We start from the raw sequence: 24,584 nt of genomic DNA, 5'->3' as shown, positions 1-24,584 counted from the left end.
CCCCATCCCACCTTCACCTCCCTGACCTAACCCATCCCCTCAGAGCCCTTTGACCTCCCAGAGGTCTTACCCATCCTGTCCTCCAGACCCGCTAGGCCCCACCATTCCAATACAGTCTGCAGACATTAAACATCACAACGCTACCAGAAGGAATGTTTTATCCAACGTCTTCTGTCTCCAGACCTCTCAACCTCCATGTTCCCCCACCTCCCCGGACCCCTCAACCCCCCCGTTCCCTCACATCCCCGGACCCCTCAACCCCCCCCCGTTCCCCCAACCCCTCAACCCCCGTTCCCCCACCTCCCCAGACCCTCAACCCCTGTGTTCCCCCACCTCCCCAGACCCTCAACCCCCCTGTTCCCCCACCTCCCCAGACCCTCAACCCCCCCGTGTTCCCCCTCCCCAGACCCTCAACCCCCCCGTTCCCCCACCTCCCCAGACCCTCAACCCCCCCGTTCCCCCTCCCCAGACCCTCAACCCCCCCGTTCCCCCACCTCCCCAGACCCTCAACCCCCCCTGTGTTCCCCCCCCCAGACCCCTCAACCCCCCCTGTGTTCCCCCCCCAGACCCCTCAACCCCCCCGTTCCCCCACCTCCCCAGACCCTCAACCCCCCCGTGTTCCCCCCCCAGACCCCTCAACCCCCCCTGTGTTCCCCCCCCAGACCCCTCAACCCCCCCGTTCCCCCGCCCCAGACCCTTCTAGCCCCGCCCCCGCCACCTCCTACTCGTCCCGCTCCGCCCCTGAACGCTCCTGGTCCTGCCCGGCCGCCGTCCGTAGCGCATGCGCAGTGCGCGCAGAGGTCGCTGATGGCGGGGGTGCGCGGGGCCGGCTGGCTGCGGGCGGGGCTCCTGCTCCGGGCGGCGGGGGGCCGGGCAGCCCCGCCCGGGGCGCGAGCAGGTCGGCGAGGGGCGGCGGCGTCGGCCCGTGTCCTTGGGCTGGGCAACGGGGGGGCGGGGACCCATGGGGGAGGGGTCTGGGCGCCCGGGGGGGGCGGGGACCCATGGGGGAGGGGCTCTGGGCGCCGGGGGGGGGCGGGGACCCATGGGGGAGGGGTCTGGGCGGGGCGGGGACCCATGGGGGAGGGGCTCTGGGCGCCGGGGGGGGGGGGGGGCGGGGACCCATGGGGGAGGGGCCTGGGCGCCCGGGGGGGGGCGGGGACCCATGGGGGAGGGGTCTGGGCGCCCGGGGGGGGGCGGGGACCCATGGGGGAGGGGCTCTGGGCGCCGGGGGGGGCGGGGACCCATGGGGGAGGGGCTCTGGGCGCCCGGGGGGGGGGGCGGGGACCCATGGGGGAGGGGTCTGGGCGCCCGGGGGGGCGGGAGGCTCTGGCTGGCGGGGTGAGGGGGGGTTGGGACTTATGGGGGAGGGGCACTTCAGTGATTCAGTAATGGCAGAATCCTGTGAGGAAGAGGAGTCCCTTTCTGCCCCTCCCTTCCCCCGCACACAGACCTGGATTCTTGTGTCTGATGCCCCAGCGCAAGTGAACTGCCCCCAACTGGGGGGGTGGGGCTGATCCTGTGAAACAGGCTCTCCTTTCACTGTCTGGCATGCATTGGGTTGAGCCATCGTCCGCAGCTGCTGTCTGTCCCGTTCCAGTTACGAGGAAATGCCCCAAGTGCTATGACTTGTGTTTTCTGCCTTCAGCTTCGGACTTGCCCAAGAGCTTGATGCCTGGACCTTACCCCAAGACCGCAGAGGAACGGGCAGCTGCTGCTAAGAAATACAACATGAGAGTGGAGGACTATGAGCCATATCCCGATGATGGCATGGGGTGAGCTACAGTAAGACTACTGGACCCTTGAAGAAAGGCAAGAGCAGGTAGCAGCTGGTATCTGGTTGCAGGGAGGATCTGTTTAATTTAATATTATATTTAAAACATCACTGAAGTGTTTGAGGCGTCCTGCTGAACATATTTTAATTTTGATGTACCTCTCCACACTCCAGAAAGGTAATGTTCTCTACAAGTCACTGGAGCTGAGTGGGCAGCACATTATGGGGGAGACTGGACAGGGGCTCTGAATATCTGGGTTCCAGTACTTGGTTTTATGACGGACTATGTGACCTCCTAGAGCAACTCATTCTCCGTGCCTTGGTTCCCTGGCTGTGAAGTGGGGATAATATGTCCCTTCCTCACAGCGTAGCTAAACTAACATTTGTGAAGGGCTCAGTCCTTATGACAATAGGGACACAAATACGAGGAATATGGTGTGAACGGTGATCCAACATTCAAAATGTCTTTTGAGTTAAAAGCTTTCAGAGGAGTTCAAATGTGGGGAGGAAATGATTGAGAGAGTCACAAGGAGAAGCAAGTCGTGTTCCAGAAGCACTTGCAGTTCACCTCTGTAAAGATGAAACAAATAACATAAGCAAGGTCACTAGTATGAAGGCAAGTACTGCCATGTACGTTCACATGGGGCTTTTAAAGTGTATTTACAAAACACTGTCGATTCTAGAGCTTACTGTAGCTCTGCTATTCCATTTTAGTAGATTTTCCTAATGATCTGTACCATACCACGCAATGGATAGAAATAATTTTGTTTGATTTTTGTATTGTATTTGCATCTTTCCAATAGGTATGGTGATTATCCCAAACTTCCTGACCGATCTTCTCATGAGAAAGACCCCTGGTATCAGTGGGACTACCCGGGTGCAAGACGAAACTGGGGAGAGACGGTAGGGATTGTGGCTCTTTTTGCATGTAACCTGCTATTTTAGTGCTGTTTCTACTGAGCATTAAATGTTCAACTAGAATAATATTTATGTCATGCTTTACCCCCTCACACCTTGCAAAGGGAATCTTAGGGCAAGGAAATCAGGGTAAATCCCTATTCTGCCCATTCCTTCCTTCCAAAAATAGGCCAAAAGATTTTCAGTGTCTCTGCAGATGAGATAGGGCTGTTGCTATCTTAAAGCTTCATGCACGCATACCACAAGGAACTCTATAGTATCTTCCATAGGAAGGTGAAGGGCTGAGTCAACCATGCTGGGATTTGAACATATATCAGAAAGCCTAATGGCGTCTGCTCTGATGTCTACATCATCTTTTCTGCTTGATCACAGACATTCACACGCATCCTTTTAGCCAGGGAGTGTGGCCACTGCTAGCTCCGATTCTGAGGTTGTTTTTCAATAGAATAGGTGCTGAGTGGCCTTTTCCCTTAAAACTGCTTGAAACCTGCTTTTTTAGTGTCAAAAAAGATATTTACAGAGTGCCAATGACTAATAACGCTTTCCGGTAAGAATGTGGGGTTTCTGTAGGTGATTGACACCAAACCATAATTATTTCCCTTGGTTGGTGACACAGTTGTCCCTTGGCAATAGAACTAGAGGGAAAACAAACTTTTATGTGTGCATTGGAGGGTGCCTGGCTGAAAAAACTGCTTACAGCGGAGGGATGACCAAAAGTAACTCAACTCAGTGTTTGTGCCCTGTAGGAAAGCTGCATCTTGAATTTATATTGAGTAGTGACCTAATCTGTCTCAGTAGGCTCTCTTGTGGCAAGGAGCATAGGTGCTGTATGGGAAGACTTGGGAGTGTCAGCTTAGCTTTTAAGCTTGTAAAAACAATGGTGCATGAAAAGGTTGTAGCTTGGCGCTCTCTACAGCTGAGGAGCTTTGTATTGATGTTTGTTATCCCTGAGGTGAGGTGCGGTTGTGGTAATTTCCCGTTGCACGTACTGCCTCTTCGTCACAGTGCAGCACAAGTACTTTCAGTGAGAAGTGTTGAAAACGGTCAAAACTGCCCTCTTTGCTCATAAGAGAGGGATTTGTTTGTAATGGAGAGAGTCTGGATCCCCTGCTTTTAGAACAGAGAGCTATGCAGTCCAGCACACCATCAGCCGCCATGGGCAGGAAGGAACTGAAAAGTAAAGAGCATGTATGATCAGAAACATCGAGTCCCCTGCATTTTGGTTATGTATTCTTCTTAGCTGCTCATGCTTAGGATGCTTGACTTGTAGCTTCTGAGGTGAGTCCCTTGTGAACGAGACACCAAAATGCATCTGTTCAAGCAGATGTATTCAATCTGTAGAGATCACAGGATAACTCCCATCCCATCCTTAATCTGTTAAAGCCAAATAACGGTGCCAAGAGCTTAATAGACACGCGTGCAGGTAAGGGACCTGTTCCCAAGAAGCAGGGAATCACTTGGTGTTCTAACTCCACGCATCAGCAGGTTCCCGGGATGCCAGGATCTCCCCACAAACCACTGTACCAATTCCTACTGTGCCTTCTGTGAAGCACCGTGAGAACAGAAGAGGGTCTGAGCTGCAGTTAAAATGCGTGGGGGTGGACAAAGTTGGTTTCCTGGTGTTTTTAAAAAATAGACAAATATGAAGTAAAATGTTTGACTAGCAAGCTCCTGAGTTCTGTCCTTGACCCCACCAGCTCCCCATGACCCTTGGACCAGTCACTGAACTTCTCTGTGATTGTATCCTCGTGTGTGAAATGGGATACAATTTTCCTTGTGGTAACATGGTGCCTGGCTGCAAACTGCATTACGTTGTGTAGACGAGGAGCCAGGGGATTCTAGAGCGCTTCTGGGATGATCTCGCCAAGCCTCTCCTTGTGTTATTTAGATGCACTGGCATCATGACATGTATCTCCGGACCCGTGTTGACACATCCCCCACTATGATCTCCTGGCACACCATGCGCAATCACTTCCTCCTCTTTCTTGGCTTCATGCTGTTCATGTTTGGTATGGGAGAAATATACCCGTCTTACATGCCTGTGGTGAGTAAAGACGTGGGGGCTGGGGAAGAGGGCTGTTGCTGCATGCCCCTGCCACATGCCAAGAGCAATGACCTCTTGAGATGTGAATCCCCTACTGCGCAAGTGGTGTGACTGTGGGCAAGTCACTTAGGCCCAGGGCCTCCACAGTACTTGCGCACAAAGCTCCTGTAGAAGTCCATGCGAATTGGATGCTAAAATACCTTTTGAGCTGTTGGCCTCAATATCTCAGTGCCCCCTTCTGTAATAGTGGGAGAACGTTTGCTTCGTGGTGGTGCTGTGAGGATTGCACAGGACACTGAAGGCATGAAACAATCTGAATGGGGAGTGTTTGCCCACCGATTTTCCAAGGTATTTGTTTGAATGTGCTGAGTTTGCTGCCTCTCACAGCTGTGTTCCTCTGCAGGGACCGAAGCAGTACCCTTATAATAACCTCTACCTGGAGCGAGGGGGCGATCCCAGCAAAGAGCCCCCCGAGGTGAAGAACTATGAAATCTGAAAGGCACGTGGAAATAGAGCTCCTCTCCTGAGACACTTCTCTTGGGGGCCCTCCGCAGTGTTCCGTGCAGGATGCACTGGCCACTTCTCTTAGGCATTTACTCTTCATGAAATATATTGTGAAAACACATGTGGTGAATTTCCTTTCTTTGGAGGGGCTATAAAGGGGGCGGTGAAGTTACTGAGCAGGGGCAGAATTCCTTCGAGTACGTGATGGCACTTCAGGAAGAAGTTCCAGGGTGTTGATATTTATGCATCTGTGTATTGTGGGCACTGGAATTCTTATGTAAATCTGATTGTGATTTGTGTGGGCCACAGTGCCAGCCACCAAGCTCATCCTTGCAGTTGCTGGAAGGAGAAGAAAGTAAAATAGAATTCTGCTGTGTGTTCAAGGATAGACTCGACTCCTTTGGGTTATTCAGCTCTGTCATGATCCACCTATATATTTCAATGTACTTTCTCATTGGGTTGCCGCCTTTCCCCAGGTTACAACCACAATAAAAGTGTGAGTTGCCTTATGTACTTGTGGCTTGGGATCACAGAAGAACCTAGCCTTTGAAGGAATATACCTCAGGTTAGATAGTTTATCCCTCACCCAGGGCAAAACCTACCTCTAATCTTCTTATACCTGGTTGTGAACTGTAGTGCAGCTTCTCCCAGTCTGCCACTTGAATTCAGGAGTGCCCCACTTCCTCTAGCTGTGTTATTCTGAGTTCAACAATTCTTCTCCAATGCTGTGAAGGGTTTAAGGAGTGTATGTAGTAGCACTGTGTGCTACTTTCCTTACCTAATGTCAGTGTGCTGCCTTTGACCTGGAAGTAAAACATAAGCTTTTTCTAAAGTTCCTAGCCCTCCAAGGTGCAGTAGGCGTTCAGCATGTGTTTGAAACTAGTAAAGAACAGACCCATCAGAAACCTCAACGAGCACCAAGTGTGAGAAAAGTCAACATAGCATTTGTAAAGGGGAATCGTGCCTTGCCAGTGCTCTCTAGTGAACTCGGGGCGAAGGCATCAGTCTCTGGAGCACAGCGTGGTGGGCTCGAGCTCACCCTGATTGAAAAAGTAGGGAAGAAAGGATAGGAATAAATGGGCTGGTTTCACCGTGGAAAAGTCAACCAGGATTCTCCTCAGGGATCAGTGCTGATCCACATAATCATAGATCATTTAGAAAAGGGGTAAAACAATGAGGTGACGAAGTTTGTAGGCAATATAAAATTACTCAAGCTAGGTTAAGTCCAAAGCAAACTGCCGATGGGGGGGGGGGTCTCCCTAAACTGGGTGGCTGGACAACAAAATGGCGGATGAGGGTGAACATAACTGCAAAGTAATGCACTCTGGAAAACAATCTCAGCTCTACATGGGGTTAAAATGAACTGTTGCCACTCAAAGAGATATTGGAGACGGTTCTCTGAAAATGTCGGCTCAGCGTGCAGTAGCAGTCAAAAATGCTCATAAATAGTTGAGAACAATGAGACCAAATACAGCACCATTATTTCAGTGTATGGTATGCCCACACCTTAAATCCTGCATACGGTTCTGATTGCCCCATCTCAAGAAAGATACGTTGCAATTGGGAATCATACAGAGCAGGACACCAAAAATGAGGGGGCACGGAATAGCTCCCATCTGAAGAGAGAGCTCAGAGCTGTGGCCTACTGTGGACATTCTCACGTGTAGGATTTGTAAGCCATGAAGGAGGTACAGCCAGAGAGAAGTTGCTTCACTTGCTCTTGAAATGCCGCCACGCCCTTGGGTGGAACATGGCGTCTCTTCTGCTAATGATGCAATAGAACGTTTTAAGAGGCAAAGTGGCAAATAATATGACCGAAGAAGACAAAGCTACAGGAACTAAAAGTGAAGTAGCCAGGAAAGTGGGGGTAATAGCCTTATTCTTGCAGGTCCAAGGTTTATCCTGAAGGTACATGAAGGTGCTCTGGACTTTGCGCATCAGCCAAAAGCTTGCAAAGCTGTAGGCATTGTGTTCTATCCCCTCACCGATTCTGAACAAGCTCTGATGCTGCACTGTCTATTACTGCGTGGCCAGAACCACTTTTCCCAGGAGAGTTTCTCATTCTCTATTTTCAAGGGCCATTTCTACTTGGGCCCTGAGGTTTCACATGACTCTGGACTGCAGCTGCAATATCACATGCTTAATTTTCATAGATTAAGTAAAAGCACAACCAATTCTTACAGGCAGTGATAAAGGCAGAACAGAATGGCAGAAGTTGCCTGCTTTGTGTCCTGTCTGATGGCGCTGACAGCCTCCCTTTGCTCCAATGCAGGGAAAAAAGCGAAGTCAGGTCACTAGGCTCCAGAGCCTTGGTCCAGCCTGACTTGCCTAAATGGTGCTGGGGTATCGACTCCTCTGGGCTGTTAAGATTAGATGTGACTGATCTGCCGTGGTAGTGAGTGCCCAACAGCGGTGGAACAGGGAGGGTGGAACAGGGTAGCATCTCAATGGAGGGGATGGGCCAGTGGAGTCTGGGGAAGCACACAGGACAGTTGGGGGTGCATGGAATGGCTGAGACATACAGGCATAGCCAATCTGGGGCAAGGCGTGTCCGGGCCCCTGCACGGTAAATGAATGCTCCAGCTGCTGGGGTACAGCAGGGTCCTGGACGTGGGGCGGGGCTAGGAGGGGGGGATAGTGCAGATGGGGTTAGAATGGGTTCGTGTCCCAGTGGAGGTAGACGGGGGCGGGGCTAGCGGCAGGGGGCGGGGCTAGGAGGGGGGATAGTGCAGATGGGGTAAGAATGGGTTCGTGTCCCAGTGGAGGTAGATGGGGCGGGGCTAGCGGCAGGGGGCGGGACTAGGAGGGGGGATAGTGCAGATGGGGTAAGAATGGGTTCATGTCCCAGTGGAGGTAGATGGGGCGGGGCTAGCGGCAGGGGGCGGGGCTAGGAGGGGGGATAGTGCAGATGGGGTTAGAATGGGTTCGTGTCCCAGTGGAGGTAGATGGGGCGGGGCTAGCGGCAGGGGGCGGGGCTAGGAGGGGGGATAGTGCAGATGGGGTTAGAATGGGTTCGTGTCCCAGTGGAGGTAGATGGGACGGGGCTAGCGGCAGGGGGCGGGGCTAGGAGGGGGGATAGTGCAGATGGGGTAAGAATGGGTTCGTGTCCCAGTGGAGGTAGATGGGGCGGGGCTAGCGGCAGGGGGCGGGGCTAGGAGGGGGGATAGTGCAGATGGGGTAAGAATGGGTTCGTGTCCCAGTGGAGGTAGATGGGGCGGGGCTAGCGGCAGGGGGCGGGGCTAGGAGGGGGGATAGTGCAGATGGGGTTAGAATGGGTTCGTGTCCCAGTGGAGGTAGATGGGGCGGGGCTAGCGGCAGGGGGCGGGGCTAGGAGGGGGGATAGTGCAGATGGGGTAAGAATGGGTTCGTGTCCCAGTGGAGGTAGATGGGGCGGGGCTAGCGGCAGGGGGCGGGGCTAGGAGGGGGGATAGTGCAGATGGGGTTAGAATGGGTTCGTGTCCCAGTGGAGGTAGATGGGGCGGGGCTAGCGGCAGGGGGCGGGGCTAGGAGGGGGGATAGTGCAGATGGGGTAAGAATGGGTTCGTGTCCCAGTGGAGGTAGATGGGGCGGGGCTAGCGGCAGGGGGCGGGGCTAGGAGGGGGGATAGTGCAGATGGGGTAAGAATGGGTTCGTGTCCCAGTGGAGGTAGATGGGGCGGGGCTAGCGGCAGGGGGCGGGGCTAGGAGGGGGGGATAGTGCAGATGGGGTAAGAATGGGTTGGTGTCCCAGTGGAGGTAGATGGGGCGGGGCTAGCGGCAGGGGGCGGGGCTAGGAGGGGGGATAGTGCAGATGGGGTTAGAATGGGTTCGTGTCCCAGTGGAGGTAGATGGGGGCGGGGCTAGCGGCAGGGGGCGGGGCCTCGGGCTGACAGGCTGCGCGGGCGGAGCTCTTGGGGCTGCTGGCGGCCGCCGTAGCGCGGGGGGGGGGCGCCGCGGAGTCGCGCTTGGGACGGTCCCGGAGCTGGTAAGAGCCCCCCCGCGTGCCAGCCCCGCCTCCCACCCGGCTGGGAGTTCGGGCCCCTCCCTGCTGCAGAGTGTGGGGCTGAGTCCGGGGCCGGGCGGTGCGGGGGGAGGGGCGTGCAGGAGGGGGAAGGGCCCGGGGGGTGCAGGCGGGGGGAGGGCGCGGGGGTGCATGTGGGGGCGCGGGGGGAGGGCCCGGGGGGGGAGGCCCGGGGGTGCAGGTGGGGGCGCGGGGGGGGCCCGGGGGTGCAGGTGGGGGCGCGGGGGGTGCAGGCGGGGGGAGGGCCGGGGGGTGCAGGCGGGGGCGCGGGGGGGAGGGCCCGGGGGTGCAGGTGGGGGCGCGGGGGGAGGCGCGGGGGGAGGGCCCGGGGGGTGCAGGCGGGGGGAGGGCCCGGGGGTGCAGGTGGGGGCGCGGGGGGAGGCGCGGGGGGAGGGGGCCCGGGGGGTGCAGGCGGGGGGAGGGCCCGGGGGGTGCAGGCGGGGGGAGGGCCCGGGGGTGCAGGTGGGGGCGCGGGGGGAGGCGCGGGGGGGGCCCGGGGGTGCAGGTGGGGGCGCGGGAGGGGGCCCGGGGGTGCAGGCGGGGGCGCGGGGGAGGGGCAGCAGCACCCCCCGGATGCCCGGTTTTAGGGTTCCGCTGGCCAGCGCCAGTAGCGCCCGCGGTGCACGCCCAGACACGGCGCTGGGTTTGCGCAGAGACCTCTGGGTTTGGCCATCTCCCTAGAAGTCGAAATCGCTAGAAATGGCCCCCCGGAATGAAAGGCCGAAGCCCAGGAGAGCGGACCCCTGACCCCGACGCGTGGGGCGCTGCACCAGCACTCGGGCTCTGGGCTGTGTCCTGACCTGCCGCTGTTGCTGGGCGCTTTTCTCTGAGCCAGGTTTCCGGGAGCCAGGTGGCTCGTGCCAGGCAGAGAGCGGAGGTTTGGGGGTGCGGCGGTCGTAGGGAGGAATGTCAGGCTAGCAGTGCTGGGGCTGTGAAAGGGGAGTTGTGTTCCTTGCAGGGGGTTGGGAATGGTTTTCAGCCGGCCAGGTCGTGGGTGCCGGTCGCTGTCGCTGTTTATAATGCTTGCGGTAGCTGGGTGCGCTATTGCCTGGCTTGATGACACATTGCTGCCTCCTTCTGCGATGTCTGTCTGAGCCGCCCACAGTAGAGAGGAGGAGAGGGCTGTTGAATGTTGACAGCTGGCTTTCTTCTCTTCCCTCGTGTCCCTGGGAGAAGGGCGTGTCTGGCCTGCTAGGTAGCTCCCCCCAATGCGAGAGCACTGCTTCCTTTTGGGGACACTGACTCCCTGGGTCTGTCAACCGGCCCCCTCCTGCAGCTCATGTGGGAATGGCTCTGAGTGAGAGAACAGAAGCCTGAACTTTGTCAGTGGCCAGAGGCAGAACACCAGATGGAGCACTCGCCCTGTGATTCCTGCCATCGTATGGACTGATGCCCCAGCTCTCCTCTCCCTGGCTCTCCCCACGGCTGCGGGGAGAGGTAGCGAGGAGACTCTTCCCGTCCCTGACGCCCTGTGCAGAAACCATGCAATTGGCTGCTGCTGATCCTCGGTCTCCTCCGCGGGCCTAGGGCCCAGCCTGCGAGCCTGACGCAGCGGAGTGGTGCCCTGAAAACTCTCCTGTTGCAGGGCGAGATTGTGTGGTCCCCAAAAGGCCCCGCTGCAGGGACTGCGATTGAACTGGTTCCTCAGCCAAAGTGAAGGAAGGGGCCTGAGGGATCGTGCCCACTTGGCTGGCTCGAATCCATCTTACTGGGTTTGCCTTTGTTCTGCTGCCAGCGCACAGGGTGGCATGACTCCTCCACCGGCCTGAGACCCGGCATGCCTGGCTGCCCTTTCCCGAAGTGTCTCTCCCTGTTGCTGGTCCATGTGGTGCACTCCGAACTGTTCTCATTTGTGTTACCTTAGCACCTCGGCGCTCAGGCGTGGGCATCACTGTGCTCTGTGCACAACCCAGAAGCACCCTTGCCCCCGGCGTTGGGGGTGAAGCGTAACGCGAGAGAACAGGTGGATGCAGACCCGGGGGATGCGGGTCAGGAGCCCGTTGTCCAGCACCCTGGGTGGAGTGGTTTGTAGGCAGCATGGCGGAGGCGCGCTCTGAGGAGGGATCTGAAGGAGAAGGCATCGTTTTGTGTGCTGCCAACCTCCCACGCCGGCGGGGCAGCGCGAGAGAAAGCACACAGGGTTTGAACGTGTAACAAGCGGGCGGTGGGTTCCGGGATGGGGGGACTGATCTAAGGCGAGCCACGGCGAGCGAGAGCTGCTAGGCAGGGTAGGGACTGCCGGAGAAGAGCCTTGAAAGTGAACGCCAGCAGCTCGTGTGTGCTGCCCTGCAGAAGGGACAGCCAGGGATTCCCGGAGAGGGATGACCTAAGGAAAGGGTCTCTGCAGCAGTCTTGCTAACCAGCCGGGGCGGCCCTAGACGAGCTGCCAGCAACTGGCGCCCCCGGCGCCCCATCCAATCGGCGCCCCCACCTCCAAACCCCTCTATAGACGCCAGCCGCCCCTGCTAACAGTGCGCTCTTTGGTGTGCTGTGTCTTGAGTGAGGTGGGGATACCGACTGTCCTGGCTAGTGGGCGTGCTCTCTGAAGGCTGGATGCAAAACCTTCCCCGACAGGCACGTTATGTCCTCCCTGGCTAGAGTCAAGCCAGGAGCTTCCTGTTCGCTACAGGTTATTTGTGCTGCATTGCTCCAATTCAGATTGTAGGCCCCTCGGAGGGGCCTTCGGTGCGTCTGCCTGTGAAATGCCAAGCAACAGCAATCAACACAGGGAAGACCTTGAAAAATAGTATCCAAGTGCCACCTACCCCAGCTGCTTTCCTGCTGGTGGCCCTTGGCCCCTTTCACCTCCTGATGGTTGTGGTCCCCATGCCCACCTTTCCAGAGGTCTAGTTCATGGGGTAGAGGTGTCCTGGTGCTTTGGTAGGCTAGGAGACTGGGAGCACCATGCATACAGTGTGCACCTCCTCTGTTGACTCCTGAGAGCCAGCTAAGGGGCGGGCTGGGGGGGTCAAAGAAGCCCTGAGCTGCTGTCCCAATGTCTAACAGTGTGGCCCACGAGTGCTCCATGCATTGGGGTGTTGGCATCTCTGCCTCCTGCTGGTGCTGGCTGCTTCCCTCTCTTGTGCCAGGAGGAGACCGTGACCTGTCGGTTTAACTCCCCTGAGGAGCTGGTGCCGTGGCAGAGAGGGCACCTGACAGTCTGAAAGAGCCTGGGGGAAGAGGGCAGACCGGGTGCTTCAGGGCATGAGAACAAACGTGTCCACGGACCCTCTTTGCCTGAGGCTGCTACTGGGGGCATCTTTCCAGCCCAGAGCCCCAGGTCATGGGATCTGTGCTGTGCAGCCTCTGCTCTGACCCCGGGGCCTCTGGTAACTTCGGGTGAGCTTAGCAGGAGAAGGCAGCAGATACCATGAGCGTCAGTAGATTCCACAGCAGATTAACACTAACAGCGCTGAAGAAATTCTCATCAAGCCGCCTGCCCTGCAGTGGAGAAGGGTGGGGGGAGGGGCTTTATGGTCTGACACCCTGGGGGCAGCGATAAGAAGGGTGCCAGACCCAGACTTATCGCTTGCTAGGTCCCGGGTCACCGGCAGCGCCCCTCTGCACAGACCTCTGCCCGTCACTGGCCCTGGTTACGCAGGGGGCATGCTAAGGCCGGAAATGGGTCACGCCCGATCTCCAATACGCTTTGCCTGCCCAGCGGGGCGGGCCCCTGAAATCGGCATGCTTCCTGACTGAGCTCTGCGAGGAATAGCTCTTCCGATTCTCCCCGGGGTAGGGCAGATCACCACACGCAGAAACTTCCCCTGTCAGGCCCATGAATGTCTGTTCAGCAGAAACTTGTGGTGTAGGCGGCCTGGGAGGCACTGCCAGTGTGCCAGGGCCTCGAGGCCTCCGGCTCGTTCTTAGCTGTGTCCCAATTGACAGTGGGCTACAGGCCAGTCGGGACTTTGCTGCATTATGCGCGTTGTACTAGCGTCTGTTCCCGCTTCCTGGGAATTGGGAAGCTTTATTTCCATTTTGCAAGCAGGGCCAACTCAATCGAGATGCCAAATGAATTGCCTGGGGCCGCTGAGGGAGTCGGTGTCGGAATGGGAGTAGAACTCAGCAGGTCTGGGCGTTGAACCACATGAGCGCTCAGGGTCACAGAATTCCCAGGGGCCTCTGAATGAGCCGGGGGAGAATAACGTGCGAAGGGTGCTAAAATGCAGTAGGAGCTGGACTGCCACCCAGTTCTTACTACGTTCAAACTGGAGAGCCACAGCGGGGTGTGCGCCACCCCAGGCCTGCTCGCACTGCCCCCAGGAGCTAGCCCCGCTGTGCCTCTGCCTTTTAAATGTAGTAGGAGCCTTCGGGCTCATCGCGTAGGCGGCTGCCCAGCCAGTCACGATCACCCACATAACATGCATGCGCTCAATGAGCTCCGGTAGCCGTGGCTCCCTCCCGTCAGTGTGTTCAGTGAGCTCACAGGCGGGGCTGGCTGACGAGGTGAGTGTACAATCGACACCCTGGCCCGTGCCTGCGGGCCCACTGTAATGAGGGCTGGGAAAGAGCCCCCCAAGGAGAGTCACGCCCTGGAACCTGGGCTTGCTCTGGGGTTTTAATGAGTTCACAAAGACCCCAGTTCGGGCCGGCTAAGCTCCGCCCCCCACCAGAATGCCCCGGGTCGTGGTGCAGGTGGGCAAGTGGAGTGGGCAGCGGGCTGCTGAGTGTCTCTGCTACCCCCGTATCACTCTCTTCTAGGGGCCAGAAAATGAAGCTAAAGGAAATTGAGCGAACTGCTGTTCAGGTGTGGAGTCCAGCAAGCCACCACCCCATCTACCTAGCAACAGGTACAGCGCCTCGTAGCCGTGGGAGTCACTGGAGAATGGAGGAGTGAGCCACGTGGGGGCGTAACCAGCCAGTAGGTGCAGAGACGCAGGCCCACCTCGAAGGAGGGTAGATTCTCAGCCCTTTGCAGTGTAAAGGCCCCTGGCGGCGGCCGCTGTTGGAAGGAGGATCCTGGGCTACATGGACCATTGGTCTGACCGTTCTTATGTGCACGGCTGACCGCGTGTTAGAGCTGTAGTGCCGCATGCCTGGAAACGCGCTGGCAGTCTGAGCACTGCCGGCGGTGCAGTGTGATCGGGCGCTAGGCCTCAGGGCTTGCTTTTCACCAGGGCGCGAGACGCCGTGGGCGGGACCCCTTTCAGTACGGTCACCTTCACTTGCTCTTCAGCCCCTTGCCTTTGGGTTCCCAACACTGCACGGCCAGCGATCAGCAGGAAGCTGTTGGCAATGGAATTTCCAGCTGGTTCCGTTGGCTTCGTTCCGCCCCCAAACGTCGGCTCCATTTAACACTTAGCAACATCCCTTTAATAGCTGAATGGCAGAGTTTGCAAATTCCGGGGATTAGCAGAGGTGTGGGCTCGTGGAAATGGGGAGCTGATGACCTGACCGCACTAGGCAAACTGCCCCCTGTCTAGAGCAGTGCTGGGCACCCATTCTGTCCTGCTTTCTGCCCGCTCGCTGGCACACGCTGCCTTCCGCTCTGGCCACCAGCTCTGAAGGCAGCGGTGCAGGCGTAAGGGTGGCAGGCGTGGTCTGGCCGGACGCAGCCTTCCGAGCTGGGTGCCAAGCAGCCCCTCAGCACTGAGGGCAGCACGGAAGTAAGGGTGGCGATGCTGCAACCCCCTACAATAACCTTCTGACCCCTGCACCCCCCTTTGGGTCAGGAGCACCACTGGTCTCCCCTAGGACGTCCGTATCGGGTAGGGGCAAGCACACGAAAGACCAGGTCTCCCAGTCTGGGGCACGTTTTTCATGAGCGTGAATTTAGTAGGGCCTAGCAATAGAACATCCTTGTGCTTGCACGGGAACGCTGCACGAGGAGGGCCTAGCAATAGAACATCCTTGTGCTTGCACGGGAACGCTACACGAGGAGGGCCCTAGCAATAGCAGGACGTCCTTGTGCTTGCACGGGAACGCTACACGAGGAGGGCCTAGCAATAGAACATCCTTGTGCTTGCACGGGAACGCTGCACGAGGAGGGCCTAGCAATAGCAGGACGTCCTTGTGCTTGCACGGGAACGCTACACGAGGAGGGCCTAGCAATAGAACATCCTTGTGCTTGCACGGGAACGCTGCACGAGGAGGGCCTAGCAATAGAACATCCTTGTGCTTGCACGGGAACGCTACACGAGGAGGGCCCTAGCAATAGCAGGACGTCCTTGTGCTTGCACGGGAACGCTGCACGAGGAGGGCCTAGCAATAGAACATCCTTGTGCTTGCACGGGAACGCTACACGAGGAGGGCCCTAGCAATAGCAGGACGTCCTTGTGCTTGCACGGGAACGCTACACGAGGAGGGCCCTAGCAATAGCAGGACGTCCTTGTGCTTGCACGGGAACGCTGCACGAGGAGGGCCCTAGCAATAGCAGGACGTCCTTGTGCTTGCACGGGAACGCTGCACGAGGAGGGCCCTAGCAATAGCAGGACGTCCTTGTGCTTGCACGGGAACGCTGCACGAGGAGGGCCCTAGCAATAGCAGGACGTCCTTGTGCTTGCACGGGAACGCTACACGAGGAGGGCCTAGCAATAGAACATCCTTGTGCTTGCACGGGAACGCTGCACGAGGAGGGCCTAGCAATAGAACATCCTTGTGCTTGCACGGGAACGCTACACGAGGAGGGCCCTAGCAATAGCAGGACGTCCTTGTGCTTGCACGGGAACGCTGCACGAGGAGGGCCTAGCAATAGAACATCCTTGTGCTTGCACGGGAACGCTACACGAGGAGGGCCTAGCAATAGAACATCCTTGTGCTTGCACGGGAACGCTACACGAGGAGGGCCTAGCAATAGAACATCCTTGTGCTTGCACGGGAACGCTGCACGAGGAGGGCCCTAGCAATAGCAGGACTTCCTTGTGCTTGCACGGGAACGCTGCACGAGGAGGGCCTAGCAATAGAACATCCTTGTGCTTGCACGGGAACGCTACACGAGGAGGGCCTAGCAATAGAACATCCTTGTGCTTGCACGGGAACGCTACACGAGGAGGGCCTAGCAATAGAACATCCTTGTGCTTGCACGGGAACGCTGCACGAGGAGGGCCCTAGCAATAGCAGGACTTCCTTGTGCTTGCACGGGAACGCTGCACGAGGAGGGCCTAGCAATAGAACATCCTTGTGCTTGCACGGGAACGCTACACGAGGAGGGCCCTAGCAATAGAACATCCTTGTGCTTGCACGGGAACGCTACACGAGGAGGGCCCTAGCAATAGCAGGACGTCCTTGTGCTTGCACAGGAACGCTACACGAGGAGGGCCCTAGCAATAGCAGGACGTCCTTGTGCTTGCACGGGAACGCTGCACGAGGAGGGCCCTAGCAATAGCAGGACGTCCTTGTGCTTGCACGGGAACGCTACACAAGGAAATTACTAGCACGGCATGAGCAGCCGACTGTCTGGGGTGCCGGCGAGGGTGTGAGATGCCCAGTGACGGCACTGCTGGCGTGGGTTACGTCTGGATGGTCTGACCAAGCGCTGTGAACACGGCTGAGGTCCAGTCTCCAGTACAGACTGCAGTCCACGCCCTTGAGATAGCTGCCTTAGTGCTGAAGACAGGACCTTTGTGGGTGAGGCTGGAGTGTTCCAGGGAGCAGGCCCGGGGGCTCCAAGGGAAAGAGACGTGACCCCCGCTCTCGGGGTTTCTTGAGGAAGATCTGGCCTTTCTTGGAGCCTGTGTCTGAGCCGTACAAGCAGGCAGGAGGGTGCCGCGGGGCCATGCTACTACTGGCCAGCTTTAAAGAGCTGCCTTACTTTGCAGAGCCAAAGCCTTGTTCTTCCTGGGTCCCGGGCCCATGGCGGGCGCTCACCTGGTCCCCTCTCTGCATCTCTTTGCCTAGGAACGTCTGCTCAGCAGCTGGACGCCTCCTTCAGCACAAATGCCGCCCTGGAAATCTTCGAGATTGACTTCAGGGACCCTTCCCTGGACATGCAGTGCCGAGGGACCCTTCCTGCAGCCAGCAGGTACCGCGGCCTCCAGCCAGGGGCTGGGTTGGGGGAGCGGCCACAGTGAGATGGGGGGTCCCCGCTGGTCCCATCTCGGGGCCTGGGAAGCTCCCTGCCTGGCAGCCATCCTCCCGTGCATGAGCACTGCCCGGCCTGGCACGGGGGAACCGGCTGGTGAGGCAGGGCCGTGGTGCATCCACGTTGATCCGGGGGCTCAGAAGGTGCCTGGCGGGGCGAGTGCTGCCGGCTGGTCCACGGCCCGCTCTTGAGGAGGCCCTGAGATGGGTTAGTAAAGCCGGGCGCGTAGGGGCTGATGGGAGATCTCCCTACTCGCCAGGCAATGTAGCAATGGGGGGCAGACCCCTGGGGGCGGCCAGCCTCGTCGTGCCCCACTGCTCGAGGGCAGGCGTGTGGCGGGGTGCTGGGCCCTGGGCCCACCCGGGCTGTATTACCCTGGGGCAAGCCCCACTTGCCCAGATCTCCAGGGCCCCAGGCCCAGTTCTGTCCCTCTACTGACCTGCTGTCTGACGCAGGCCGCCTGCTCGCCCCACACCCAGTCCAGCAGCGTTTACACGGGCTAGAGCCGGCAGCCGCATCCGTGCAGAACGCCGACTGGAGCCGAGCACATGCTGGGCTGGCTTGGCACCCCTCTGCCTGTTGAGGGGAGGCAGTCTCGCGGGTGACGGGCTCGCGGTCGGTGAGCCGGCAGGGTTGTCCCCAGCGGTGTTGGGGGGTGTGGGCTGGCAGGCTTGTCCCCGGGGATATTTGGGGAGCGTGGGCCGGCAGGGTTGCCCCCAGGGATATTTGGGGGGCGTGGGCCGACAGGGTTGTCCCCGGTGGTGTTGGGGGGCGTGGGCCGGAAGGGTTGTCCCCAGGGATATTTGGGGGGCGTGGGCCGACAGGGTTGTCCCCGGTGGTGTTGGGGGGCGTGGGCCGGAAGGGTTGTCCCCAGGGATATTTGGGGGGTGTGGGCCGGCAGGGTTGTCCCCGGCAGGGTTGGGGGGGCGTGGGCTGGCAGGGTTGTCCCCGGCAGGGTTGGGGGGGGGGGGGGGCCGGCAGGGTTGGGGGCGCGTGGGCCGGCAGGGTTGTCCCCGGCGGTGTTGGGGGGGGGGGCGGCAGGGTTGGGAGGGTGTGAGCCGGCAGGGTTGTCCCCGGCAGGGTTGGGGGGGGGGGTGGGCCGGCAGGGTTGTCTCCGGCGGTGTTGGGGGGGGGGGCTGGAAGGGTTGTCCCCGGTGGTGTTGGGGGGGGTGGGACGGCAGGGTTGGGGGGGGGGGTGGGCCGGCAGGGTTGTCTCCGGCGGTGTTGGGGGGGGTGGGCCGGCAGGGTTGGGAGGGGGGGTGGGCCGGAAGGGTTGTCCCCGGCGGTGTTGGGGGGGGCCGGCAGGGTTGGGGGGGCCGGCAGGGTTGGGGGGGGGGTGGGCCGGAAGGGTTGTCCCCGGCGGTGTGGGGGGGGGCGGCAGGGTTGTCCCCGGCAGGGTTGGGGGGGGGTGGGCCGGCAGGGTTGTCCCTGGCGGTGTTGGGGGGGGTGGGCCGGCAGGGTTGTCCCCGGGGATTCTCAGCCAAGCTGCGTGTCCGAAGTTAGCATGAGCTGCCTCCTGCCCGGTGCCGGCTCCGCCTGATGGGCAGGTCTCCCGTCTCTCCTTAGGTTTCACAAGCTGATCTGGGGCAGCTTTGGAAGCGGGCCGGCTGCGGCCGGGGTGCTCGTCGGCGGAGGGGATAACGGGGTGCTCACGCTCTTCAGTGCGGCTCAGGTCCTGACCTCAGGGACGGAGCCCGTGCTCGGACGGCGGGAGAAGCACACGGGCCCAGTTCGGGCTCTCGACTTTAACCCCTTCCAGGTGCACAGGCCGGGCCGTGTTCCAGCACCAAGCTTCCGTCGCGTGGCCTTGGGCAGCCAGCCCGGCTCCCGCTCCGCCGGGCGCCGAACTCGAAAGCGGACAGCCTGGGAGCCGGGGCGGGGCAGGGCTGCTTCGAAGGCTCTTGAGCAGGAGCGCGGAGGTGGCGTTTCTGTGCCGCGGGGCCCTGCCTGGGGAGCAGGCTCTGGGTGTGCGTGGGGCACCTAGCACAGCCAGGCTTGCGTCTTGGCTGGAGAGCCTAGGCGCTGCTGTAAGCCCAGCGCCCGAGCCCGGGCCTGACGGCCGAGTCCGAGAGCCACGTGGAGCTCTGTGCCTCCCGGGGCCGTGCGTGGAAGGCCTGCGGCCGGCTCGCTGTGTACCTGCCCGCAGGCAGGGCGTGCCGGGGGGTCGGGCTGAACATGCAGCTCTCTAGGCAAAACCGGTGCGACCCGCAGCCAGGGAGGAGGCTCGAAGGAGCCCGGGACCATGACCAGCCGCGCAGGGCTCCCCTGCGGACGTGTCTACCCCAGCCTGCGGCACTGCGCTCTGTGAAGCGGCTGCAGTTCCCCTCCCGGCGGCTCAGCGTTCGGGTTCCGACGGGGCGGCAGGTGCCGCGGAAGAGGAGGCAGTAGCAGCCTTCTCCTCCCTGACCCCATCCCCGAGGTGCCCCTGGGGTTCCGTCTCCCTCCCGCTTTGTGCTCCGGGCACCTTCCCCGGCCGGGGCCCAGCTCTCCAGCAGGGCTGCGTTCGGGGCCGTGCGAGCCCGCAGCTAAGGCAGCCTCTCGCTTTGTGGTCTGTGCCCTCCCGGGGCGCCGGGAGCCGTGGTAACGGTGCCTGCTTTCCCCGCAGTCGCACCTCCTGGCCTCCGGGGCCAACGATTCGGAAGTTTACATCTGGGACTTGAATAACTTCAGCGTGCCGATGACGCCGGGGGCTAAATCTCAGGTACCGGGGCTTGTCTCTGGGCAGGCCCTCGCCGCTAGGAGTGCTGCTTCCGTGCGTGAGCCCGCTCCCACCGCAAGCTGGGCCTGGCGCTGCCCGTCAGTCACTGGGGACAGCCCCACCCTCCCGGCGAGCCTGCTCTGGGAGCCGCCGGGGTGCTGCAGCGTGGGCAAGGGCTTTGCTGGGCGGCTCGACGGCGGGGGCTTTGCACGGGGGCAGTCGCACTAGGTGACCGGCCAGGCTGGTCCGCCGAGCTCCCTGCCACGCCCCTGGGGCCTTTCTGGGGCGCTGAGGGATCTGCTGGGGGTCTGCCCGCTTAGTGGGTCATGACGCACGTGGCCGGGACAGCCTGGAGCACGAATCGGTGCCTGCGGGCGACCGGCCCGGGACTCCTGCCCTCCAGCCATGGGGACCCGGGCTGCCTTGCCCCGCGTGGCCGTAACGGGGCCGTGGCCTCCCTTCCTCGCCAGCCCCAGGAGGACGTGAGCGCGGTGTCCTGGAACCGCCAGGTGCAGCACATCCTGTCCTCCGCGCACCCCAGCGGGAAGGCCGTGGTGTGGGACCTCCGTAAGAACGAGCCCATCATCAAAGTCAGCGACCACAGCGGCAGAGTGAGTGGGGCAGGGCCGCGGGCTGTGGGGCACCAGCCGGGGATGCTGGGGGGTAGCCCCACAGCAAGCGAGCTGCAGCACCCGCCCTTCCCGGGGAGGCACCCTTGCGGGGGGATGGGGTGTGCCAGGGAAGGCCGTCGAGGCCCAGTCTGTCGGCGCAGAGGAGGTGCAGCCGAGCGTCTGCTGTGTCCTCCCCCCTTGCTGTTCCCAGCGTCTCTGGGGAGGCAGAGCCAGGCTCGCTGCATCCGGCCCAGCTCTGTGACCTTGCTGGGCTGAGCTGTGCGCCGTGGGGTCTCCTCTCCGAGGCAGAGGAGGAACCTGGTCCCGGGGCCGGGCTCGGGTTCGAAGGGGGAAGGAGAGAGACACCGACCGGCTCGCTAGGCCCGTGAGAAACGAGAGCCTGGGTGTGCCAGGCCCTGGAGTCCTAGCTCCTTCCTAAGGGGAGCCGGGGGGCTGAGCTCTCGGCTCCCCGCTGGGAGCCCGGCTGCCCCCAGGCTTCTCCCCCTCCGCAGCGAGGCCCATGCCCAGAGGCCGGCTGGCTGACGTGATCACTGAAGGGGAGCGAAGAGTCTGGGCAGGGAGGCAGCAGGGCTCCCCACCATGGATCCAGCCCCCCGGGGGGCGGCAGGGGGCCTAGGTGGCCCCTGGCTGGGATCCAGCCCCCCGGGGGGCGGCAGGGGGCCTAGGGGGCCCCTGGCTGGGAGTGGAGCCCCCGGGAGGTGGCAGGGGGCCTAGGTGGCGCCTGGCTGGGATCCAGCCCCCCGGGGGCGGCAGGGGGCCTAGGGGGCCCCTGGCTGGGAGTGGAGCCCCCGGGAGGTGGCAGGGGGCCTAGGTGGCGCCTGGCTGGGATCCAGCCCCCCGGGGGGCGGCAGGGGGCCTAGGTGGCGCCTGGCTGGGATCCAGCCCCCCGGGGGTGGCAGGGGGCCTAGGTGGCGCCTGGCTGGGAGTGGAGCCCCCGGGGGGTGGCAGGGGGCCTAGGTGGCGCCTGGCTGGGATCCAGCCCCCCGGGGGGCGGCAGGGGGCCTAGGTGGCGCCTGGCTGGGAGTGGAGCCCCCGGGGGTGGCAGGGGGCCTAGGTGGCGCCTGGCTGGGATCCAGCCCCCCGGGGGTGGCAGGGGGCCTAGGTGGCGCCTGGCTGGGAGTGGAGCCCCCGGGGGGTGGCAGGGGGCCTAGGTGGCGCCTGGCTGGGAGTGGAGCCCCCGGGGGGCGGCAGGGGGCCTAGGTGGCGCCTGGCTGGGATCCAGCCCCCCGGGGGTGGCAGGGGGCCTAGGTGGCGCCTGGCTGGGAGTGGAGCCCCCGGGGGGTGGCAGGGGGCCTAGGTGGCGCCTGGCTGGGAGTGGAGCCCCCGGGGGGCGGCAGGGGGCCTAGGTGGCGCCTGGCTGGGAGTGGAGCCCCCGGGGGTGGCAGGGGGCCTAGGTGGCGCCTGGCTGGGATCCAGCCCCCCGGGGGTGGCAGGGGGCCTAGGTGGCGCCTGGCTGGGAGTGGAGCCCCCGGGGGGCGGCAGGGGGCCTAGGTGGCGCCTGGCTGGGAGTGGAGCCCCCGGGGGTGGCAGGGGGCCTAGGTGGCGCCTGGCTGGGAGTGGAGCCCCCGGGGGTGGCAGGGGGCCTAGGTGGCGCCTGGCTGGGAGTGGAGCCCCCGGGGGTGGCAGGGGGCCTAGGTGGCGCCTGGCTGGGAGTGGAGCCCCCGGGGGTGGCAGGGGGCCTAGGTGGCGCCTGGCTGGGATCCAGCCCCCCGGGGGTGGCAGGGGGCCTAGGTGGCGCCTGGCTGGGAGTGGAGCCCCCGGGGGTGGCAGGGGGCCTAGGTGGCGCCTGGCTGGGAGTGGAGCCCCCGGGGGGCGGCAGGGGGCCTAGGTGGCGCCTGGCTGGGATCCAGCCCCCCGGGGGGTGGCAGGGGGCCTAGGTGGCGCCTGGCTGGGATCCAGCCCCCCGGGGGCGGCAGGGGGCCTAGGTGGCGCCTGGCTGGGAGTGGAGCCCCCGGGGGTGGCAGGGGGCCTAGGTGGCGCCTGGCTGGGAGTGGAGCCCCCGGGGGTGGCAGGGGGCCTAGGTGGCCCCTGGCTTGGAGCCAGCCCCCCGGGGGGCGGCAGGGGGCCTAGGTGGCGCCTGGCTGGGAGTGGAGCCCCCGGGGGGTGGCAGGGGGCCTAGGTGGCGCCTGGCTGGGAGTGGAGCCCCCGGGGGTGGCAGGGGGCCTAGGTGGCGCCTGGCTGGGATCCAGCCCCCCGGGGGTGGCAGGGGGCCTAGGTGGCGCCTGGCTGGGAGTGGAGCCCCCGGGGGGCGGCAGGGGGCCTAGGTGGCGCCTGGCTGGGAGTGGAGCCCCCGGGGGTGGCAGGGGGCCTAGGTGGCGCCTGGCTTGGAGCCAGCCCCCCGGGGCACTGGGCTCTCTTGCCAGTTTCACGGTTCCAGCCAGGCCCTGACGGCCGAGCCCGCCAGCAGCCTCCCCAGGCGCTACCGGCGGAAGCGCTGCGCCCCTCGTGGGGTGGAGCAGTGCCGCTGGGGTGGGCGGGGCCGCAGGAAGCTGCCTCCCGTCGGCCTGACTGCACGTGCAGGCCCGACCTCGCTTGCCAGCCAGCTCTGCCCTGTGTCCCCAGATGCACTGCTCGGACATGGCCTGGCACCCAGAAGTCGCTACCCAGCTGGTCCTTTCCTCGGAGGACGACCACATGCCGGTGATCCAGATATGGGACCTGCGCTTCGCCGCGGCCCCTTTGAGCCAGCTGGAGGGCCACACGCGGTAGGAGCCGGAGGGGTCGGGTCGGAGCCAGGCAGGGGAGTGACGGAGCAGGGCTGGCGCGGGGCGGGGCCCTCCTGCGTTCCTGGGGTGAGGGCTTCTCTCCGCTCTGTTGCAGGGGAGTCCTGTCTGTGTCCTGGTGCCAGCCTGACCCCGAGCTCCTCCTCAGCAGTGCCAAGGACAACCGCATCCTGTGCTGGAACCCCTGTGCTGGCGAGGTGCGTGCGGGTTCGAGTGTCGCATGCCACCCGCCTCGCGGCTCTGACCGGCCTCCCCCAGGCTTATCTCTTCTGGGGTGTCTCCCTCCCTTGGGGCGGCGGGTGAAGGAGCAGTGTGGCCGTGTAGGCGAGGAGAGTGCCCTAGGCCTGACCCCTCGCTGGATCCCTGCCTGGGCTCGCTGCGTGCCCAGCCATGCTCCCGCGTCCGCCCTGGCTGTGCGGCGAGTGCGCGGCGAGGCGCTGCAGGCGTGGGGCCGCCCTACGACCAGTGAAAACAGTGACGCTGCGGGTGCACGTCCAGACGGATTTCCCGCTGCGCTCTCTGGGGCCGGCTGCTGTGAGCGATCGCGGCGCCAGCGTGGCCCGGGCACAGGCAGTGAGTGCGACAGGCCCGCCGTGCGCAGGCGACTGCTCCTTCTAACGCTCTCCCCCACCTGGGCCAGGTGGTTTACGAGCTGCCCATCCAGAGCCAGTGGTGCTTTGACGTCCAGTGGTGCCCGCGCAATCCGTCCGTCTTCTCCGCTGCCTCGTTCGACGGCTGGGTCAGCGTTTACTCCGTGATGGGCGGGAGCCTGGCCGCGCAGCAGCAGACGCAGGCTGACAAGGTAGCCCCGTGGGCGGAGAGCGGGTGCTGGGGGGCACTGGGAGCTGTTGCGCTTGGCTGCGGAGGCTGCAGCGAGCTCGTCTGAGCGGGGCTCTCAGGACCACGAGGGGCTTGTGAACCCAAGATGAAAGGGGCTGGCCAGCTTCTAGGCTGCCTGGCTCGTGTCCAGCCTGCCCCTTGTCCTGGGGCCCCGCCGCTGACGGACAGAAACGTGACTCGGTATCTTAGCGGTGTCACAAAATAAAATGGAGCCCCGAGGTTGCAGGTCAGCTAGCACCGGGGTCCGGCCCCGAGGGGCGGGTTGGCGTTCGGTGCTGAAGCCATGCGTGTGTGCCTCAGTCGCTCAGCAGCTCTTACGAATGCTGGGCCAGGCTCTGAGGAGGCGGCTGGAACCCCGACCGAAGAGCTTTACCCAGGGCAGCCCAGTGTGTCCTTGGAGCAGGGTCAGTGTTGGGTGCTAAACCCAAACTC

The 24,584-nt window shown here is 62.2% G+C and overlaps 2 protein-coding genes across 9 annotated transcripts in view; both read left to right on the top strand.

The window, feature by feature from the left end:
• Nucleotides 1-740: 740 nt before the first annotated feature.
• NDUFB8 (NADH:ubiquinone oxidoreductase subunit B8) lies at nucleotides 741-5,358 on the top strand. Its single transcript, XM_075934585.2, has 5 exons — nucleotides 741-898; nucleotides 1,646-1,772; nucleotides 2,575-2,674; nucleotides 4,578-4,733; nucleotides 5,137-5,358. Exons 1-5 carry the CDS (start codon nucleotides 808-810, stop codon nucleotides 5,227-5,229), a joined length of 567 nt encoding a protein of 188 aa, XP_075790700.2. The 5' UTR covers nucleotides 741-807; the 3' UTR covers nucleotides 5,230-5,358.
• Nucleotides 5,359-9,070: 3,712 nt separating this feature from the next.
• Nucleotides 9,071-24,584, top strand: part of SEC31B (SEC31 homolog B, COPII component) — a 32,530-nt gene continuing 17,016 nt past the window's right edge. For 2 of the 8 annotated variants that reach the window (XR_012905514.2, XM_075934591.2), the window contains exons 1-8: nucleotides 13,941-14,029; nucleotides 17,076-17,199; nucleotides 18,826-19,018; nucleotides 19,865-19,960; nucleotides 20,428-20,568; nucleotides 23,152-23,294; nucleotides 23,410-23,509; nucleotides 23,953-24,114. Coding sequence is in view for 7 of the 8 variants with exons in the window: in XM_075934591.2 (XP_075790706.2) it covers nucleotides 13,951-14,029; nucleotides 17,076-17,199; nucleotides 18,826-19,018; nucleotides 19,865-19,960; nucleotides 20,428-20,568; nucleotides 23,152-23,294; nucleotides 23,410-23,509; nucleotides 23,953-24,114 (1,038 nt within the window). In the remaining variant the exon portion in view is untranslated. The other 6 variants (XM_089780008.1, XM_089780007.1, XM_075934588.2 and 3 more) reach the window with 6 other exon arrangements.

The sequence above is a fragment of the Pelodiscus sinensis genome, chromosome 8 (genome assembly GCF_052426305.1).
Source record: "Pelodiscus sinensis isolate ZL-2025 chromosome 8, ASM5242630v1, whole genome shotgun sequence".
NCBI lineage: Eukaryota > Metazoa > Chordata > Testudines > Trionychidae > Pelodiscus > Pelodiscus sinensis.
This window is presented reverse-complemented; position numbering and strand designations above follow the sequence as displayed.

Bases quoted from the DNA above. Each gene is read 5' to 3' on its own strand.
- NDUFB8 (XM_075934585.2), top strand. From the start codon at position 808: ATGGCGGGGGTGCGCGGGGCCGGCTGGCTGCGGGCGGGGCTCCTGCTC. The intron at 899-1,645 runs GTCGGCGAGGGG...TTCTGCCTTCAG, and splicing joins CCCGCCCGGGGCGCGAGCAG to CTTCGGACTTGCCCAAGAGC. The intron at 1,773-2,574 runs GTGAGCTACAGT...TCTTTCCAATAG, and splicing joins TATCCCGATGATGGCATGGG to GTATGGTGATTATCCCAAAC.